The 21,855-nt window shown below is 41.2% G+C and overlaps 2 protein-coding genes across 2 annotated transcripts in view; both read left to right on the forward strand.

Annotated features, from left to right (window-relative positions):
• Positions 1 to 21,855, forward strand: part of LOC117084896 — a 120,791-nt gene that overhangs the window by 91,758 nt on the left and 7,178 nt on the right. The window lies entirely within an intron of this gene.
• Positions 14,753 to 15,145, forward strand: LOC117085400 (cytochrome c oxidase subunit 5B, mitochondrial-like). The gene has a single exon (XM_033214290.1). It carries the CDS (start codon positions 14,753 to 14,755, stop codon positions 15,143 to 15,145), a length of 393 nt encoding a protein of 130 aa, XP_033070181.1.

Genomic DNA, 21,855 nt, shown 5'->3' on the forward strand with positions numbered 1-21,855 from the left:
AGTTGATGGAGCATCGGTAATTCAGATTTGCTAGGCTGGATTGATAGAATGACCTTTGGTGAAAACAGCTTGTAGCTATTGTTTACAATAGATTTTGCTTCTAACCTGTATTTAGTGAGTAGTCCCCACAGCCAATTGTATATTGGCTACTGGACCCAGGAGCTCAAGCTCATTTTTCTCTCCCTAAAAGCACTATCATTTCCAGAGGCCAATGCATGTTAGAAACCTATTCCTGGGGTTGCTTTGTCAGGAGAGGGAGATATAGTAAGAGGTTGTCAGGAACAAACAAAGACATCCTTGACAATAGCGATTTATCTTGCTACCTGCAACATGCCCTTTGGTTTGATAGCTGCATGGGCTGGCTGGGATTATTTATCTTGAGCTCACACTGATATATGGAAGTGTGCTCCTGGCAGGCTTCCTTTCTTTCTTCCTTCCCTGCCTGCCCAGTTTCCTCCGTTCATTCTTCCATATCAGAGGGCTGTCAGCCAGTGTTGTCCTGGGGAATTAGAGGGGAGGGCAAATGCCTAGAAATATCTTAGGAGAAATGATCTTCTTTGCAAGCAGGACTTTATCTAGTTTCTTTATTCCTGTCAGTTAAGCCTTAGGAAATCAGAGATACCTAGGAGCATATCTGGCATGTACAGGGAATGTTGGACTGTGCTTCTCTCCAGCGGTGGTTCTCCTTCAAGCAGACTGTCTCTCATCTTTTACATTCTCAAAGAACAGCTTCCTTTATGCTTCATTCTGCTGCCTGGGCTTGTTCCAGGTGATGTTAACACGTGACAGGTGCAGGAAGACCTTGGGCAGCAGCTCCCCAGTGTTTGAGCCTGGGAAAATGCTGCTCCCTCTCTTAAGAATCTTGTCTCCTGCTTACTCCAGACTTCCCCTAGCTCCTTCCTGTGGCTGTTTACACATGCAGCTCAGGAATGACCTTTTCTCAACAGCTCGGCTTCCCTTCTTAGGCTGTGAGTTGAAAATCTTAGAGTTTTTCAGGATAGTATTGTTCACGGGCCCCTGGGCACTGACTCTGATATCTTCCACCCAATCCCAGCACAAATACATGTGAGTGTACACACACACACACACACACACACACACACACACACATTCTACCCTGCCCCAGAAGAGAATGTGACCATATCCTTGCTGGTTTAGTTCACAAATCAGGTGATCCTGGTGTAAATGGAATCAGATTGTCCAGACCAGATGTTGTTCTTCGAAGATTTAACTGGGAAGAGTTTAATGAAGGGACAATTTCCAGCAGTGTGGGTGAGTTTAAGAACCAACAGGAGAGGGGCGGAGCAAGATGGCTGAATAGGAACAGCTCCAGTCTCCAACTCCCAGCGTGAGCGACACAGAAGACCGGTGATTTCTGCATTTTCAACTGAGGTACTGGGGTCATCTCACTGGGGAGTGCCGGACAATCGGTGCTGGTCAGCTGCTGCAGCCCGACCAGCCAGAGCTGAAGCAGGGCGAGGCATTGCCTCACCTGGGAAGCGCAAGGGGGAAGAGAATCCCTTTTCCTAACCAGGCGAACTGAGACACACAACACCTGGAAAATCGGGTAATTCCCACCCCAATACTGCGCTTTAAGCAAACGGGCACACCAGGAGATTATACCCACACCTGGCCGGGAGGGTCCCATGGCCACGGAGCCTCCCTCATTGCTAACACAGCAGTCTGCGATCTAACCGCAAGGCAGCAGCGAGGCTGTGGGAGGGGCGCCCGCCATTGCTGAGGCTTAAGTAGGTAAACAAAGCCGCTGGGAAGCTCGAACTGGGTGGAGCTCACAGCAGCTCAAGGAAACCTGCCTGTCTCTGTAGACTCCACCTCTGGGGACAGGGCACAGCTAAAAAACAACAGGGGAAGCAGCAGAGGCCTGTGCAGACGCGAACAACTCTGTCTGACAGCTTTGAAGAGAGCAGTGGATCTCCCAACACGAAGGTTGAGATCTGAGAAGAGACAGATTGCCTGCTCAAGTGGGTCCCTGACCCCTGAGTAGCCTAACTGGGAGACATCCCCCACTAGGGGCAGTCTGACACCCCACACCTCACAGGGGGGAGTACACCCCTGAGAGGAAGCTTCCAAAGTAAGAATCAGACAGGTACACTCGCTGTTCAGCAATATTCTATCTTCTGCAACCTCAGCTGCTGATACCCAGGGAAATAGGGTCTGGAGTGAACCTCAAGCAATCTCCAACAGACCTACAGCTGAGGGTCCTGACTATTAGAAGGAAAACTATCAAACAGGAAGAACACCTATACCAAAACCCCATCAGTACGTTACCATCATCAAAGACCAGAGGCAGATAAAACCACAAAGATGGGGAAGAAGCAGGGCAGAAAAGCTGGAAATTCAAAAAATAAGAGTGCATCTCCCCCTGCAAAGGAGCACAGCTCATCGCCAGCAATGGATCAAAGCTGGTCAGAGAATGAATTTGATGAGATGAGAGAAGAAGGCTTCAGTCCATCAAACTTCTCAGAGCTAAAGGAGGAATTACGTACCCAGCGCAAAGAAACTAAAAATCTTGAAAAAAGAGTGGAAGAATTGATAGCTAGACTAATTAATGCAGAGAAGGTCATAAATGAAATGACAGAGATGAAAACCATGACACGAGAAATACGTGACAAATCCACAAGGTTCAGTAACCGACTCAATCAACTGGAAGAAAGAGTATCAGCGATTGAGGATCAAATGAATGAAATGAAGCGAGAAGAGAAACCAAAAGAAAAAAGAAGAAAAAGAAATGAACAAAGCCTGCAAGAAGTATGGGATTATGTAAAAAGACCAAATCTATGTCTGATTGGGGTGCCTGAAAGTGAGGGGGAAAATGGAACCAAGTTCACACATAACAATATTAACCTTAAATGTTAATGGATTAAGTTCACACATAACAATATTAACCTTAATGTTAATGGATTAATGCTCCCATTAAAAGACACAGACTGGCAAACTGGATAAAGAGTCAAGACCCATCAGTCTGCTGTATTCAGGAGACCCATCTCACATGCAGAGACATACATAGGCTCAAAATAAAGGGATGGAGGAAGATCTACCAAGCAAATGGAGAACAAAAAACAGCAGGGGTTGCAATCCTAGTCTCTGATAAAATAGACTTTAAACCATCAAAGATCAAAAGAGACAAAGAAGTCCATTACATAATGGTAAAGGGATCAATTCAACAGGAAGAGCTAACCTAAATATATATGCACCCAATACAGGAGCACCCAAATTCATAAAGCAAGTCCTTAGAGACTTACAAAGAGACTTAGACTCCCATACAATAATAATGGGAGACTTCAACACTCCACTGTCAACATTAGACAGATCAACAAGACAGAAAGTTAACAAGGATATCCAGGAATTGAACTCATCTCTGCACCAAGCGGACCTAATAGACATCTATAGAACTCTCCACCCCAAATCAACAGAATATACATTCTTCTCAGCACCACATCTCACTTACTCCAAAATTGACCACATAATTGGAAGTAAAGCACTCCTTAGCAAATGTAAAAGAACAGAAATTATAACAAACTGTCTCTCAGACCACAGTGCAATCAAACTAGAACTCAGGACTAAGAAACTCAATCAAAACTGCTGAACTACATGCAAACTGAACAACCTGCTCCTGAATGACTACTGGGTACATAATGAAATGAAGGCAGAAATAAAGATGTTCTTTGAAACCAATGAGAACAAAGATACAACATACCAGAATCTCTGGGACACATTTAAAGCAGTGTGTAGAGGGAAATTTATAGCACTAAATGCCCACAAGAGAAAGCTGGAAAGATCTAAAATTGACATTCTAACATCACAATTAAAAGAACTGGAGAAGCAAGAGCAAACCCATTCAAAAGCTAGCAGAAGGCAAGAAATAACTAAGATCAGAGCAGAACTGAAGGAGATAGAGACACAAAAAACCCTCCAAAAAATCAATGAATCCAGGAGTTGGTTTTTTGAAAAAATCAACAAAATTGACAGACCACTAGCAAGACTAATAAAGAAGAAAAGAGAGAAGAATCAAGTAGACGCAATAAAAAATGAAAAGGGGATATCACCACGGACCGCACAGAAATACGAACAACCATCAGAGAATACTATAAACACCTCTACGCAAATAAACTAGAAAATCTAGAAGAAATGGATAATTTCCTGGACACTTACACTCTTCCAAGACTAAAGCAGGAGGAAGTTGAATCCCTGAATAGACCAATAGCAGGCTCTGAAATTGAGGCAATAATTAAGAGCCTACCAACCAAAAAAAGTCCAGGACCAGATGGATTCACAGCTGAATTCTACCAGAGGTACAAAGAGGAGCTGGTACCATTCCTTCTGAAACTATTCCAATCAATTGAAAAAGAGGGAATCCTCCCTAACTCATTTTATGAGGCCAACATCATCCTGATACAAAGCCTGACAGAGACACAACAAAAAAAGAAAATTTTAGACCAATATCCCTGATGAACATCGATGCAAAAATCCTCAATAAAATACTGGCAAACCGGATTCAGCAGCACATCAAAAAGCTTATCCACCATGATCAAGTGGGCTTCATCCCTGGGATGCAAGGCTGGTTCAACATTCGCAAATCGATAAATGTAATCCAGCATATAAACAGAACCAAAGACAAGAACCACATGATTATCTCAATAGATGCAGAAAAGGCTTTTGACAAAATTCAACAGCCCTTCATGCTAAAAACGCTCAATAAATTCGGTATTGATGGAATGTATCTCAAAATAATAAGAGCTATTTATGACAAACCCACAGCTAATATCATACTGAATGGGCAAAACTGGAAAAATTCCCTTTGAAAACTGGCACAAGACAGGGATGCCCTCTCTCACGACTCCTATTCAACATAGTGTTAGAAGTTCTGGCTAGGGCAATCAGGCAAGAGAAAGAAATAAAGGGTATCCAGTTAGGAAAAGAAGAAGTCAAATTGTCCCTGTTTGCAGATGACATGATTGTATATTTAGAAAACCCCATTGTCTCAGCCCAGAATCTCCTTAAGCTGATAAGCAACTTCAGCAAAGTCTCAGGATACACAATTAATGTGCAAAAATCACAAGCATTCTTATACACCAGTAACAGACAAGCAGAGAGCCAAATCAGGAATGAACTTCCATTCACAATTGCTTCAACGAGAATAAAATACCTAGGAATCCAACTTACAAGGGATGTAAAGGACTTCTTCAAGGAGAACTACAAACCACTGCTCAGTGAAATCAAAGAGGACACAAACAAATGGAAGAACATACCATGCTCATGGATAGGAAGAATCAATATCGTGAAAATGGCCATACTGCCCAAGGTATTTATAGATTCAATGCCATCCCCATCAAGCTACCAATGAGTTTCTTCACGGAATTGGAAAAAACGGCTTTAAAGTTCATATGGAACCAAAAAAGAGCCCGCATTTCCAAGACAATCCTAAGTCAAAAGAACAAAGCTGGAGGCGTCACGCTACCTGACTTCAAACTATACTACAAGGCTACAGTAACCAAAACAGCATGGTACTGGTACCAAAACAGAGATATAGACCAATGGAACAGAACAGAGTCCTCGGGAATAATACCACACATCTACAGCCATCTGATCTTTGACAAACCTGAGAGAAACAAGAAATGGGGAAAGGATTCCTTATTTAATAAATGGTGCTGGGAAAATTGGCTAGCCATAAGTAGAAAGCTGAAACTGGATCCTTTCCTTACTCCTTATACGAAGATTAATTCAATATGGATTAGAGACTTAAATGTTAGACCTAATACCATAAAAATCCTAGAAGAAAATCTAGGTAGTACCATTCAGGACATAGGCATGGGCAAGGACTTCATGTCTAAAACACCAAAAGCAACGGCAGCAAAAGCCAAAATTGACAAATGGGATCTAATTAAACTAAAGAGCTTCTGCACAGCAAAAGAAACTACCATCAGAGTGAACAGGCAACCTACAGAATGGGAGAAAATTTTGCAACCTACTCATCTGACAAAGGGCTAATATCCAGAATCTACAAAGAACTCAAACAAGTATACAAGAAAAAAACAAACAACCCCATCAAAAAGTGGGCAAAGGATATGAACAGACATTTCTCAAAAGAAGACATTCATACAGCCAATAGACACATGAAAAAATGCCCATCATCACTGGCCATCAGAGAAATGCAAATCAAAACCACAATGAGATACCATCTCACACCAGTTAGAATGGCAATCCTTAAAAAATCAGGAAACAACAGGTGTTGGAGAGGATGTGGAGAAATAGGAACACTTTTACACTGTTGGTGGGATTGTAAACTAGTTCAACCATTGTGGAAAACAGTATGGCAATTCCTCAAGGATCTAGAACTAGATGTACCATATGACCCAGCCATCCCAATACTGGGTATATACCCAAAGGATTATAAATATTCTACTACAAAGACACATGCACACGTATGTTTATTGTGGCAGTATTCACAATAGCAAAGACTTGGAATCAACCCAAATGTCCATCTGTGACAGACTGGATTAAGAAAATGTGGCACATATACACCATGGAATACTATGCAGCCATAAAAAAGGATGAGTTTGCGTCCTTTGTAGGGACATGGATGCAGCTGGAAACCATCATTCTCAGCAAACTATCACAAGAATAGAAAACCAAACACTGCATGTTCTCACTCATAGGTGGGAACTGAACAATGAGATCACTTGGACTCGGGAAGGGGAACATCACACACTGGGGCCTATCATGGGAAAGGGGAAGAGGGGAGGAATTGCACTGGGAAGTTATACATGATATAAATGATGACTTGATGTGTGCTGAGGAGTTGATGGGTGCAGCACACCAACATGGCACAAGTATACATATGTAACAAACCTGCACATTATGCACATGTACCCTAGAACTTAAAGTATAATAAAAAAAAAAAAAAAGAGTTAGAAGCCACTTTAATTGGCTGTCAATTGGAGAGCAATCAGAAACAAAGATAAACTTCTCTTAAGGCAAAATGTGAGTCAACCGGAAAACCAGATTTGTTTTACAAAAATTCTCATAGACATAGTATCAAGCATGCTTGTACTGGTATTGTGTAATGTTTTCATTGAACACTTCTCTTTGTCTTGTTATTTTTATGTAGTTGATTCCACAAGCTATTTTTTTCAGTAATGGGAAGTCAGCTTTCAGTGACAGTTCATACGATAAGGATCCCCTCCTTGGGTAAGGAGCCTGCACCAAAGATGTCATCAAGCATTTGTTTTTATAATTTCAAATCAGTGTTCAACAATGACAACCTATCAAGTAGAAAAATAATGGTACCTTACCTTTTTATAACATATGTTTTATGAAATTTCTGTGTGTTTCTTTATAGGTGAGTTTGGTGTTCTATTTGGAACTTTGTGCTTCTTATATTTTAGTCATTTTTAAATAATACAGAGGCTATCCATGACCTTATTTTTTAAATTGCAAGTGTCCCTGTTTAGACTGGTATAATATGTATTTGCTTGTGGAATGAGAAAGGGGGTTAGTTTCCACACTTTTTGAACAATGTTTGTTATTAAGTGAAAGAAAAAAGAAATAAAAGCAAAAAAGAAAGATAAGGGCCCCAACTTAAAGCCTGCCTTCACTACCCATAAGTACCCACTCTTTTTGTCTAGTCAAAACCCTTTACATAAATGGAGTGATATGATCCCCATGTGTCGGGCACTGTGCTAGTCACGAGATACAAAATGGAATGGAATATGATCCCCACTTTTAGGGAGTTTGCAATCTAGTTCAGGAGATGGACTATTTCACCATCAACTATTTTTCAGTTCGCTCAATGCTTTTACAGATTGGTTTAGCTAAAGTGCATTTTCAGAGTCTAGTGGAGGTTGAACAATTCTGCTTGACTAGAAAGAGAGAGCTGGATAATACTTCACAGGAGCCCTGACATTGGAAGTGGGTTTTGGAAGGTGAAATGGGGTTGAGAAGGGGATGAAGAAATTAGTAAAGCTTATGTTAGACCTATAAGCCACAGTCTATCAGACAACTGCTGTGTCTGGCGCATGAAGTAGGTGGGAGCCAGGCTTCCCCTGAGATGCGGTCTGCAAAGTTAGGGTGGGAGCTGCTTATTGATCATAGGGCAGCAGAAGGTGGACAGGAATTCATGCAGTAATGGAGGAAAGGTGTGTGAGAGACAGAGACATGGGAGAGATGAACTAGGCAGAGACACATTCCCTGTACAGTCTTACTTAAATTTCACATTAGAAGCACATAACGATTTTTTTTTTGTTGTTGTTCAATTCAATTTCACAGAAATTTGCTGAGCATTTCATATATGTTTAAAAAGAGGTCATACAGGGCTATATTTATGTGACATCACCGTGGGTGTGAATGATATCTCTCAGGAAGACCATGCAGAGAAAAAACAAACTGTAGCATGGTGGGTAGGGGAGGAACTGGCATAAGAGATAGTCCAAAATAGCATGATTGACAAGGTAGGAAGAGACCCAGGGGAGAGTAACTATGGAGGCCAAGGGTAGACATTCAGGAAACTAGGAGTGGTTAATGGTGTCACAAGCTGCAAAAGGGTAAAATAAGAAGAAAACTGCAAGTTGACACTTAGAAGATAGTTATGAGTGGGATACGGAGCACGTAGGCAGTGGGGGTCCTGGGGATGGAGGGTAGCAAGGAGCCATCTCCCAATTTCACCTAGAGCGGACCCTGTACAAAGGAGCCTTATTTAAGGAGATTTGAATACTTTGTTAACAGCTTTTAGAAAAGGTTGGTTGAGGAAGGAGATTGAAGCTCTTGGCTTAAATTAAGGTTCTGGATTATTTATGGATTTAATTTATCCCTGTGATCCATGTCCCCAGTTGACACAAGCTATCAAGAGTTAGCTGCATTCTTTTCTTCTTGAAAAAGTAGGAAGAATATTTAATCATAACTGAGCTGCACTAATAGAAATTTTAATAAAACTGGGCTGAGCTAGGACTGGGAGGTTTCATAAGCAATCAGAGAGTGTGAATGTTCCTCTGGGTGCTCTCTGTGCACTTGGTGTAATTCTTATGACTGAAATATAGTATTTAATCCAAAAAGCTCACAGGGTTTTCATAAATGCAGTTTAATTTAAAGTCTATGCAAGCACATGCGGTACATAAAGCACAACTTTCTGGGACTTTTAAGCTTCTCTACAACTTAGATACAAGTTAAAAGAATAAAATCTTTGATAAATTTGGTAGCATGCTCATTTAAGTTGTTTACCTTCAATGGGAATCCAAGTAAAGATTGAAACTCCACCTGGCTTTCTACATACTCAGTTTTTCCTTGAGGATAAATAAGAAGGCCTGAAGAATGATTGCCATCTGGAGCTTAGAGGTCATCTAGTACAGTGTCTTCATTTTGCAGTGAGGAAACTTAGAGCTACAGAGGAGAAATGCCTTTTCCAAGGTGCATTACTGTTAGTGTCAGTGCTGGGAAAAGAATTAAGGTACTTGCAGTAGGGTGAAACCCGACATTGCTACTATTGCTGGCAATAAAAAAAAAAGCAATATGACTCAAACACTACAGATTCTTCTAATTCCTCCTTCAGACCTCTTTAATCCTGCTAGAGTTTTCTTTCCAAAAACAAATGTGATTGCGTCATTCCTTCCATGTTAAAGTCTTCAGTGGCTCCTCTGAATAGTAGCCAAACCCCTACCTATTTCTGTGGTCATATGTACGGAACCACTGACCCTCATGGGCTACTTAACCATGTGCAGTCCTGGGACTCATCTTCTCTCATGCCTTTTCATTATGTCTTCCTGGGAGACCCGTCCACCTCCCTGGTACTTAACAACTCCTGTTCATCCTCTAGAATTCAGCCTTGTACTGCCACCTCCCAGAAGCCTTCCTGCACCTTCTCCCTTTGTGCTCCCATATTCTATGCGGTTGCATTTCTGTTATACCTGCCACGCCGATTGACGACTGTTTGCTTCTATGTTTGACTATTTGCTTACATGTTTGACTGTTCAACTAGAAGATCCTTGAGTGCAGAGAGAATGTTTTACCCATTTTGACATCCTGAGTGTACAATGCCTGGGGTGTATAGTGTTCAGTAAGTGCTTATGGAATTGAATTGAACACTAACAACAAATGTAGAGAATTGTGAGTCTCTAATAGAATATTTAGATGAGAGTATGTCCTATGAGCTCTCAACAGTTTGAAACTAGGCTAGTTTGTCCACCTCTTCTGCCAGTTTTCCATAACCTTTGGAGAAACTGGGCAACTTGTTATTCCCTAGGGACACCATATGCGTTTATTCTTCCCACTGTGCCTTTGTACATGATATTGTCTCTGACTGGCAAGCCCCTCATTGTTTATTTAGCAGTTATTGACTACCTTTGTGTCTGACATTGTGTTGGGCTCTTACCTTTTCCTTCCTAAACAGGCCTCTACTGTTTGAGGCCTCCTCAAGTTCTACTCACACTTGTATCTTCTTCTAATCAATGGTCTCAGTCCTCATCACTTTACTTCCTACAGGTATGGCACATTTGATATTTAATAAATGCTACCTTTTATGGTTATTTTTCATTCTGGGCATATTACACACCTGTTCGACTAAATTATAAGGCTCTTGAGGGCAGAGCTGTATTTTCAGCAGCACACTTTATGTAGAGTCTTAATACATGTTGGTCAATGATCGAGAGGACTTGGGGGGCACATTTTTATGCTGAGGCTCTGTCACTGTGCAGTGTGTTTGTGAGGATGCTGTTCATGGAGACGGGTAGGATGGCTGTGGTCAGGGATTCTGGAATTGAAGGGCGACTTTGGGAAGCATAATTGTCCGAGTTCATTAAAAGTAAATATCTCCCAGATGGAAAGATTAGCTCATGTAGACATTTCCCCAAATTGCAGTGATTTATAGGCTTAATTCCATAGCAGTTAAAATCTGATTGGGATGGGGAATAATTTATCCGAAAAAATAAATAGAATTTACAAAGGAAATTCTGAAAAAGTATATTGTGAGAGGCTACTTTATTTAGCCTTTAAAAAGCTGCAATTATTAAAATATTTTAGTACTCATTCACAAATTAAGAAATATTTTTCTTTTGTTGTTTTATCTATGCGTGCATGTTTTGTATTATACTATAATGCAAATGTAAAAAATGCCTGTAAACAATCTCATTTTGATCTGAGTCTTCATTTGAGGTAATGGTGGAAAAAAGCTTTAATATGCTTTTACTTCCCAAACACAACAGGGCAAGAAACTGGATTACAGTGAAAGAAAAGACATTGAGAAGTATTTTTTTTTTTCTTTTAAATCATGGTCCCATCACATAAAAAATAAGTATATTATTCCAGAGATAACACAAAACAGAGGCAAAGGGCAGAGTTTTTCTATAGATATTGTTAGGATGTCCAGTTAGCCTTTTGGGGGTGGGGAGATGGGGAGAATCTAGTAAAATAAATGCCAAATAGATTAAGTAATTAAGTATAAAAATCAAACCACAGTCCAGCGTGAAAAAAACCAACCGAGGACTTATCAGACTCTGGAGGAGGTACACTTTACATACGTGGGGCTCAGAAAGGGCTTAGTGATGGCTTCATTGCACATGAAGATCTATAGTACTCATGCTGACCCTATCCAGCACTGGGTCCCCAACGGCAACCGGCATATATCGGGTTCCATGGTTACTTGTAAGAATGTGGGGGTGCATGGAGTGTAAATGAACGTGTAGACTTCAGACTGATTGGCTTTGAGAGTTGTCTGTGTGCATACGTGTGTTTTGGTTCCCTGTGAACTCTAGAAAGAGGAGAGAAGAGGAAATGGCCTCATGGGACTTCCGTGTCACCACTTCTGACACTTCAGGGCTGTGTCATTCTTCATATATTATTGGAAGGAGGTGCAAAGGAGGACAAGATCTCAGAACCGAAAGAGAGAGAGAAAAAAATGCAGCTCTTTTAAGGATGTAAGATGGGGAGTGGGACGTGGTGGGAGTGTATTTCTAAATGCTTTTTAAGCAATTTTAATCATCTTTCTATTTCTGTGGTGGCAAATAAAATGACTGCCTCTCAGGCTTCATGTCTTTTTCTCTAGCTGAAAAGCACTTGTAAGCTGGAAAAGAAGCTCCTCCATCTGGATTTTTGTTAGTTTCATAACTGCTTCATTACAGACATCAATAGGCCATTACACTATAGTTATAGCTGGCTTAGTTGGCTTTCTGAGGACAGAGCTGTATCTGCCTGGCTCACCATTGTATCCCCTCCACTTATCTGTTACCTAGTTTAGAGTAGAAACTTGCAAACATTTGTGGAATGAATAAATAAATGCCTACAGTGTATCTTCAGAGAGTGGTAAAGACCTCTGAGACATAACCCTTGATTTGGAGTTTATCATGTGAAAATATCTGACCTTTATTAACACTTTCTTTGTGACATTGTGTTTTCAGAGAACGTTCACTATTAAACTTTCTTACATTAATTACCCTTAGAGACATACGAATCCAGAATACATTATAGTCATTTGTCTTGGACTTGTTCATGCACTGAGTTCATTGTTTTATTTTGAGCACAGCTCCTTCTTCCCCTCTGTACTGTAAAGTTATTAATAGAAATAGGAGCTTCCCAGCTTCAGTGACATGCCTGAGAGGGATGTTCAAAAGAGATAGAAGGATTCATCTCCTAAGTAATTTGTATGCTTGGAGTACCACTCCTTAGAAACCCTGCTCTTTGTTGCTAACGTGTTTCATGATAGGACTGGCATGCAGGAGTGAAGGCAACCAGGGAAGACAGGGAGAAACGAGAGCCTAGAACTAAAGCCCTCCTGTCCCCACCCCAAGACTAGACAGGTGTTAAGGGTGGGCCAGGTGGAGGCATTAGCTAGCAGTGGGAAGAAAGAACAAGGCAAGTAGGCAGACCACAGCACCCAGGCAGTCATGAGGCAATCCTGGAAGAGGGTGTAAATGTAGACAGTAGGCGGAAAGGCATCTAGGAGATGAGTTAGTGTGGTGGTTAAGAATAGTAGGTTTTGGAAGCAACTCAAGTGTCCATCAGTAGATGAACTACAGACCGTAACTCCCTTGTCCTCTGCCTTCCACTTTGGTTTGTCCAATGGACACTGGCAGCAGGTGATAGGAGGGTTACAGGAGAGAATCCTCCAACTCCTTGCCTGCTGGGCTGCAGACTGGCAGCCACTGTGCCCCTGTAGTACTTTCTCCTGTGGCTAAAGCTCTCTCAGAGATTGCCTGTGTGGGGTTAGTGATGACAATCACTTCCTACTGTTGTTAACCTGGGATGCCTCCCCTCTCTTACTGGTTTCATTAAGCCTGTCTGCGCCTCTGTACAACTTTGCTTGATTAAACTCTCTCCAGAGAGCCCCGTGTTTCCTGCTGGGTTCCTGACTGTCGCAGTGATACAGTGCTATTACCAGAAAGAAGGGGATGGATGCAGGGCAAACAATAACAACAGGTGCCTGGCAGCAACTGATGCTGACCCACTTCGGCCCCCTGGATTATGACTCTCCAGTCATCTCCCATGGACAGGATTGGGCCCACAGCTCTCCAGTTACCCCAGATGTGGGAAGAGAAAAAAAATTGGAAAAAGAGAATCTAGAAGGGCCTGACAGCAGTCCAGAATGACCAGAGAGGAGTTTTGTCCTAAGTGTTTGTACAGATATTCCTTTAAAAGGAAGGACTCCTTACATTTTTGTTGGGAAGTCAGATACTTTCCGTTTCCCTAGTGTGGACGAGGAGGTGGTGCTCCTACATTTAAAAGAATTGCAGTTCGGAGTGTCATAGGCCTTTTGAATTTAAACTGTCTTCATGATTTCTTTTAAAGAAGATTGGATTGAAAAACAACTCCCAAATCAGAGGAGTGTCTTCTGTCAAGACTGTGTAGTCAGTCTTGACTGCGTTGTTAGCATCCTGCAAATCGTGAAGTGACAAACACTCTTGTTTCTGAACTTTCCATTTTAGCCATTTCTTCTTGTGTCAGTCCAGAAAACAGGCAACACATGGATGTGAAGTGGGAGACTCTCTTCATGTCATATCAGCTCAGAGGTGTCCTTTGTGCCAGTCTCTGAGCATGGGGTGACACTTCCAAACAGGTTATTACTCCCATGAGTTATGGGGTTGCTAATCACCCCATTTACAGAGTGATCCCATTACATTACCCTGCAGTGTTCGTTTAAGGGCACTTAGACCAAAGCCCATATTTAAGAGTGCTCCCTTGTCTGTTTCATCTTGGGGTTTAAATTGAATTGTCTAATGTTGGTAGAGCAACCTGAATCATTTCGGAATTCAGCTAAAAATAGCAGAGGGATCATAAATGCAGACCCCTTTCTCGATGTGAGTACTATCATGGGTGGGGAAAATGCATGGTATTTGCTGGGAGAGGCCACTTAAATTCCCTTTTGGTTTCCATTAAAGTCCTGCATGCGTTGTACTCAGTCACAACTGCAGGCTTAGATGTCAGAACACTCATTTTCATAAATAGACCTGGAAAACATAATCACATTCAACCCTTGCTATTTTGAACTCTGGAGTAACTTTAGAGAACACACTATTTTAACTAACACTTACTTATAAAAGTTAAGGTCAAAATTCCAGACAGTTTGTTATTCAATTATAGAAGGAAATCAGGGATTTCTTTGATAAGGTTTTCTGCTACTGCTCCTGTCTCTTTTGAGTATGTGTGTGTATGTGGGAGTCAAGGTTAGCCTTGTTAGGTAGGCTATTTTTATTTAAATGTGTTGAAGTCTGCAATAAAACATTATGCAGACATTCCCCGAGTTGCAGGTGTGATGGTTTCAAGGTTACTTCATGGAGCTGGAGCACTGGCTGTGCAGGCCCTGAGGGCCTGTGGTCCCAATGGGGTGGCTGTGATGTGCTCCATGGCATCTGGAGGTGGCGTTCCTACTGATGATGAGCTGACGACTGGATTGGAGATGCAGGTCATGATGGTTGCAGGGAAGGGACTGGACCTATATAGTGTATTACCCCCAAAGGCAGTTTCAGGCACCAAGGAAGACCCTAATTTAGTTTCCTCCATCACCAACAAGAGTATAGCGGGCTGCATCTGTGAAGAGGACAACAGTGCTCTCATCTGGTTTTGGCTGCACAAAGCCAAGACCCAACAGCAATGCCCTAGCTGTGGAACCCATTATAAGCTGCTGCCCCACCAGGTGGCCCACTGAGCCCATGCACTAAGTTACTCAAAATGTGCTGTAAAGTTTCTTCTTTCCAACTAAGACTAGCTCTTGTATTGGCTGATACACCAGATCAGGCTGTATACCTGATCTGTGAATGTTTCTTGTATATGTGGTGCCAGTTACAACATAACAACTCCTCCCCTACCTTCCCCACTGGCAAGCTAGTCTGCTCTGCTCTCCTTTCCTTCTTGCCATTCATGAGTTCCAGAGAGCAATCTTGGGGTTCTTGGACACTAATGCCAGCTAAAGTCTGACTTAGGCACATTTCTGACCTACTTACCTCTTCTCCATGACTTTCCTTCTTTTTTTTTTTTTTTTTTTTTGAGACGGAGTCTCGCTCTGTCTCCTGGGCTGGAGTGCAGTGGCCGGATCTCAGCTCACTGCAAGCTCTGCCTCCCGGGTTTACGCCATTCTCCTGCCTCAGCCTCCCGAGTAGCTGGGAATACAGGCGCCCGCCACCTCGCCCGGCTCGTTTTTTTGTATTTTTAGTAGAGACGGGGTTTCACTGTTAGCCAGGATGGTCTCGATCTCCTGACCTCGTGATCCGCCCGTCTCGGCCTCCCAAAGTGCTGGGATTACAGGTCCTTCTTTCTTTTGAGGCAGTTATTCATGTAGAATAGTTTTCATTGCCTTATCTTTCCTTTCTTTTCGAATTTTTACTCAATTTTTTGAGAAAAGCAAGTTTTTTTCCTTTTTATTTTCTCCCCATTTCTGCATTTTCCAAGCTAGGAGACAGGTGAAAATAGGCAATAGTCCATCTTTGGTGGGAGCTGACCTGGGTCAGTGTGCCTGCCTCAGGAAGCCATCTAATAGCCTTTAGTTACCTTGCTCTTCCTTACCACTAGGAGTCCTGAGTGACCCTGTTCATAGATGCTAAAGATCAGAGAAATGCTGGTGATGCACTTGAACTGAGAAAAGCAAAACTACCCACTTGGGAGGGAAGGGTGAGGGGCATTGGTCACATTAGCTGTGATAGCATGTCTTGAAATTTCTGTAAAGGCCTCTTCAAAATTCCAGAATTTCTACCTTGGTCTTCATCTTCTTCAAATTAAATATACATTTTATTTTACACTATTATTCACAATATATGGAAAAAGTAAAATAGGTTCTTAATTGACTTTTATTATTTTCTACTTTCTTTAATTGTCATTAGTGTGGTAGTTTACTGCTTTTTATTGCAATTATATAGCGTTTCAGTTATATTAGTGATTAAATAAGCCTTTGTGGTATAGCCTATAAAATGATCTCTATGGGGAAAGTAAACTCCAGTCTTTAACACCTAACTTATGAAAGAAATTTTTAGAAGGCCACTGGATTGTAAATAGGAGACCCACTCCATAGCATGGTATGTGTAATGGAGATGATCTTTATTAAGCTCACCCTCCATTCTGTCAAGACCCAAGAGCTCATTTAATGTCAAATGAAAAAGGCATTTCTTTTATTTTTTATTTTTATTTTTATTTTTATATGATTATTATACTTTAAGTTCTAGGGTACATGTGCATAATGTGCAGGTTTGTTACATATGTATACTTGTGCCATGTTGGTGTGCTGCACCCATCAACTCGTCAGCACCCATCAACTCGTCCTTTACATCAGGTATAACTCCCAGTGCAATCCCTCCCCGCTCCCCTCTCCCCATAATAGGCCCCGGTGTGTGATGTTCCCCTTCCCGAGTCCAAGTGATCTCATTGTTCAGTTCCCACCTATGAGTGAGAACATGCGGTGTTTGGTTTTCTGTTCTTGTGATAGTTTGCTGAGAATGATGGTTTCCAGCTGCATCCATGTCCCCACAAAGGACACAAACTCATCCTTTTTTATGGCTGCATAGTATTCTATGGTGTATATGTGCCACATTTTCTTAATCCAGTCTGTCATGATGGACATTTGGGTTGATTCCAAGTCTTTGCTATTGTGAATAGTGCCGCAATAAACATACGTGTGCATGTGTCTTTATAGCAGCATGATTTATGATCCTTTGGGTATATACCCAGTAATGGGATGGCTGGGTCATATGGTACTTCTAGTTCTAGATCCTTGAGGAATCGCCATACTGTTTTCCATAATGGTTGAACTAGTTTACAATCCCACCAACAGTGTAAAAGTGTTCCTATTTCTCCACATCCTCTCTAGCACCTGTTGTTTCCTGACTTTTTAATGATTGCCATTCTAACTGTTGTGAGATGGTATCTCATTGTGGTTTTGATTTGCATTTCTCTGATGGCCAGTGATGACGAGCATTGTTTCATGTGTCTGTTGGCTGTATGCATGTCTTCTTTTGAGAAATGTCTGTTCATATCCCTTGCCCACTTTTTGATGGGGTTGTTTGTTTTTTTCTTGCAAATTTGAGTTCTTTGTAGGTTCTGGATATTAGCCCTTTGTCAGATGAGTAGATTGCAAAAATTTTCTCCCATTCTGTAGGTTGCCTATTCACTCTGATGGTAGTTTCTTTTGCTGTGCAGAAGCTCTTTAGTTTAATTAGATCCCATTTGTCAATTTTGGCTTTTGCTGCCGTTGCTTTTGGTGTTTTAGACGTGAAGTCCTTGTCCATGCCTATGCCCTGAATGGTATTACGTAGATTTTCTTCTAGGGTTTTTATGGTAGTAGGTCTAACACTTAAGTCTCTAATCCATCTTGAATTAATTTTCGTATAAGGAGTAAGGAAAGGATCCAGTTTCAACTTTCTACTTATGGCTAGCCAATTTTCCCAGTACCATTTATTAAATAGGGAATCCTTTCCCCATTTCTTGTTTTTCTCAGGTTTGTCAAAGATCAGATGGCTGTGGATGTGTGATATCATTTCTGAGGACTCTGTTCTGTTCCATTGGTCTATATTTCTGTTTTGGTACCAGTACCATGCTGTTTTGGTTATTGTAGCCTTGTTGGATAGTTTGAAGTCAGGTATCGTGATGCCTCCAGCTTTGTTCTTTTGACTTAGGATTGTCTTGACAATGTGGGCTCTTTTTGGTTCCATATGAACTTTAAAGCAGTTTTTTCCAATTCTGTGAAGAAACTCATTGATAGCTTGATGGGGATGGCATAGAATCTACAAATTACCTTGGGCAGTATGGCCATTTTCACGATATTGATTCTTCCTATCTATGAACATGGTATGTTCTTCCATTTGTTTGTGCCCTCTTTTATTTCACTGAGCAGTCGTTTGTAAGTTCTTGAAGAAGTCCTGTACATCCCTTGTAAGTTGGATTCTTAGGTATTTTATTCTCTTTGAAGCAATTGTGAATGGAAGTTCATTCATGATTGGGCTCTCTGTCTGTTATTGGTGTGTAAGAATGCTTGTGATTTTTGCACATTAATTGTGTATCCTGAGACTTTGCTGAAGTTGCTTATCAGCTTAAGGAGATTTGGGGCTGAGATAATGGGGTTTTCTAAATATACAATCATATCATCTGCAAACAGGGACAATTTGACTTCTTCTTTTCCTAACTGGATACCCTTGATTTCTTTCTCTTGCCTGATTCCCCTAGCCAGAACTTCCAACACTATGTTGAATAGGAGTCGTGAGAGAGGGCATCCCTGTCTTGTGCCAGTTTTCAAAGGGAATGCGTCCATTTTTTGCCCATTCAGTATGATATTGGCTGTGGGTTTGTCATAAATAGCTCTTATTATTTTGAGATATGTTCAATCAGAACCGAATTTATTGAGCGTTTTTAGCATGAAGGGCTGTTGAATTTTGTCAAAAGCCTTTTCTGCATCTATTGAGATAATCATGTGGTTTTTGTCTTTGGTTTTCTTTATATGCTGGATTACATTTATTGATTTGCTTATGTTGAACCAGCCTTGCATCCCAGGGATGAAGCCCACTTGATCATGGTGGATAAGCTTTTTGATGTGCTGCTGAATCCGGTTTGCCAGTATTTTATTGAGGATTTTTGCATCGATGTTCATCAGGGATATTGGTCTAAAATTCTCTTTTTCTGTTGTGTCTCTGCCAGGCTTTGGTATCAGGATGATGTTGGCCTCATAATATGAGTTAGGGAGGATTCCCTCTTTTTCTGTTGATTGGAATAGTTTCAGAAGGAATGGTACCAGCTCCTCCTTGTACCTCTGGTAGAATTCAGCTGTGAATCCCTCTGGTCCTAGACTTTTTTTGGTTGGTAGGTTCTTAATTATTGCCTCAATTTCAGAGCCTGCTATTGGTCTATTCAGGGATTCAACTTCCTCCTGGTTTAGTCTTGGAAGAGTGTAAGTGTCCAGGAAATTATCCATTTCTTCTCGGTTTTCTAGTTTATTTGCTTATAGTTGTTTATAGTATTATCTGATGGTAGTTTGTATTTCTGTGGGGTCGGTGGTGATATCCCCTTTATCATTTTTTATTGCGTCTATTTGATTCTTCTCTCTTTTCTTCTTTATTAGTCTTGCTAGCAGTCTATCAATTTTGTTGATCTTTTCAAAAAACCAACTCCTGGATTCATTGATTTTTTGGAGGGTTTTTTGTGTCTCTATCTCCTTCAGTTCTGCTCTGATCTTAGTTATTTCTTGCCTTCTGCTAGCTTTTGAATGCATTTGCTCTTGCTTCTCTAGTTCTTTTAATTGTGATGTTAGAGTGTCAATTTTAGATCTTTCCAGCTTTCTCTTGTGGGCATTTAGTGCTATAAATTTCCCTCTACACACTGCTTTAAATGTGTCCCAGAGATTCTGGTATGTTGTATCTTTGTTCTCATTGGTTTCAAAGATCATCTTTATTTCTGCCTTCATTTCATTATGTACCCAGTAGTCATTCAGGAGCAGGTTGTTCAGTTTCCATGTAGTTGAGTGGTTTTGATTGAGTTTTTTAGTCCTGAGTTCTAGTTTGATTGCATTGTGGTCTGAGAGACAATTTGTTATAATTTCTGTTCTTTGACATTTGCTAAGGAGTGCTTTACTTCCAATTATGTGGACAATTTTGGAATAAGTGTGATGTGGTGCTGAGAAGAATGTATATTCTGTTGATTTGGAGTGGAGAGTTCTGTGGATGTCTATTAGGTCCACTTGTTGCAGAGATGAGTTCAATTCCTGGATATCCTTGTTAACTTTCTGTCTCGTTGATCTGTCTAATGTTGACAGTGGAGTGTTGAAGTCTCCCATTATTATTGTATGGGAGTCTAAGTCTCTTTATAAGTCTCTAAGGACTTGCTTTATGAATCTGGGTGCTCCTGTATTGGGTGCATATATATTTAGGATAGTTAGGTCTGCCTGTTGAATTGATCCCTTTACCATTATGTAATGGCCTTCTTTGTCTCCTTTTTTTTTTTTTTTTTTTTTGAGGCGGAGTCTCGCTCTGTCGCCCGGACTGGAGTGCAGTGGCTGGATCTCAGCTCACTGCAAGCTCCGTCTCCCAGGTTTACGCCATTCTCCTGCCTCAGCCTCCCGAGTAGCTGGGACTACAGGCGCCCGCCACCTCGCCCGGCTAGTTTTTGTATTTTTAGTAGAGACGGGGTTTTACCGTGTTAGCCAGGATGGTCTCGATCTCCTGACCTCGTGATCCGCCCGTCTCGGCCTCCCAAAGTGCTGGGATTACAGGCTTGAGCCACCGCGCCCTGCCCTTTGTCTCTTTTGATCTTTGATGGTTTAAAGTCTATTTTATCAGAGACTAGGATTGCAACCCCTGGTTTTTTTGTTCTCCATTTGCTTGGTAGATCTTCCTCCATCCCTTTATTTTGAGCCTATGTATGTCTCTGCATGTGAGATGGGTCTCCTGAATACAGCAAACTGATGGGTCTTGACTCTTTATCCGGTGTGCCAGTCTGTGTCTTTTAATTAGACCATTTAGTCCATTTATATTTAAGGTTAATATTGTTATGTGTGAACTTGATCCTGCCATTATGATATTAACTGGTAATTTTGCTCGTTAGTTGATTCAGTTTCTTCCTAGCATCGATGGTCTTTACATTTTTGCATGTTTTTGCAATGGCTGATACCGGTTGTTCTTTTCCATGTTTAGTGCTTCCTTTAGGATCTCTTGTAAGGCAGGCCTGGTGGTGACAAAATCTCTAAGCATTTGCTTATGTGTAAAGGATTTTATTTCTCCTTCACTTATGAAACTTAGTTTGGCTGGATATGAAATTCTGGGTTGAACATTCTTTTCTTTAAGAATGGTGAATATTGGCCCCCACTCTCTTCTGGCTTGTAGAGTTTCTGCCGAGAGATCTGCTGGTAGTCTGAGGGGCTTCCCTTTGTGGGTAACCCGACCTTTCTTTCTGGCTGCCCTTAAGATTTTTTCCTTCATTTCAACTTTGGTGAATCTGACAATTATGTGTCTTGGAGCTGCTCTTCTGGAGGAGTATCTTTGTGACGTTCTCTGTATTTCCTGAATTTGAATGTTGGCCTGCCTTCCTAGGCTGGGGAAGTTCTCCTGGATGATATCCTGAAGAGTGTTTTCCAAGTTGGTTCCATTTTCCCCCTCACTTTCAGGCACCCCAATCAGACATAGACTTGGTCTTTTCACATAATCCCATACTTCTTGCAGGCTGTGTTCATTTCTTTTTCCTCTTTTTCTTTAGACTTCCTTTCTCGCTTCATTTCATTCATTTGATCCTTAATCGCTGATACTTTTTCTTCCAATTGATTGAGTCGGTTACTGAAGCTTGTGCATTTGCCACGTAGTTCTTGTGTCATGGTTTTTATCTCTGTCAGTTCTTTTATGCTCTTCTCTGCATTGATTATTCTAGTTATCCATTCTTCCATTCTTTTTTCAA

This window comes from Trachypithecus francoisi, unplaced genomic scaffold (assembly GCF_009764315.1).
Source record: "Trachypithecus francoisi isolate TF-2019V2 unplaced genomic scaffold, Tfra_2.0 Lachesis_group1, whole genome shotgun sequence".
Lineage (NCBI taxonomy): Eukaryota > Metazoa > Chordata > Mammalia > Primates > Cercopithecidae > Trachypithecus > Trachypithecus francoisi.

What these genes read in the sequence shown, in the direction of transcription:
- LOC117085400 (XM_033214290.1), top strand. Translation starts at nt 14,753, where the DNA reads ATGGTTTCAAGGTTACTTCATGGAGCTGGAGCACTGGCTGTGCAGGCC.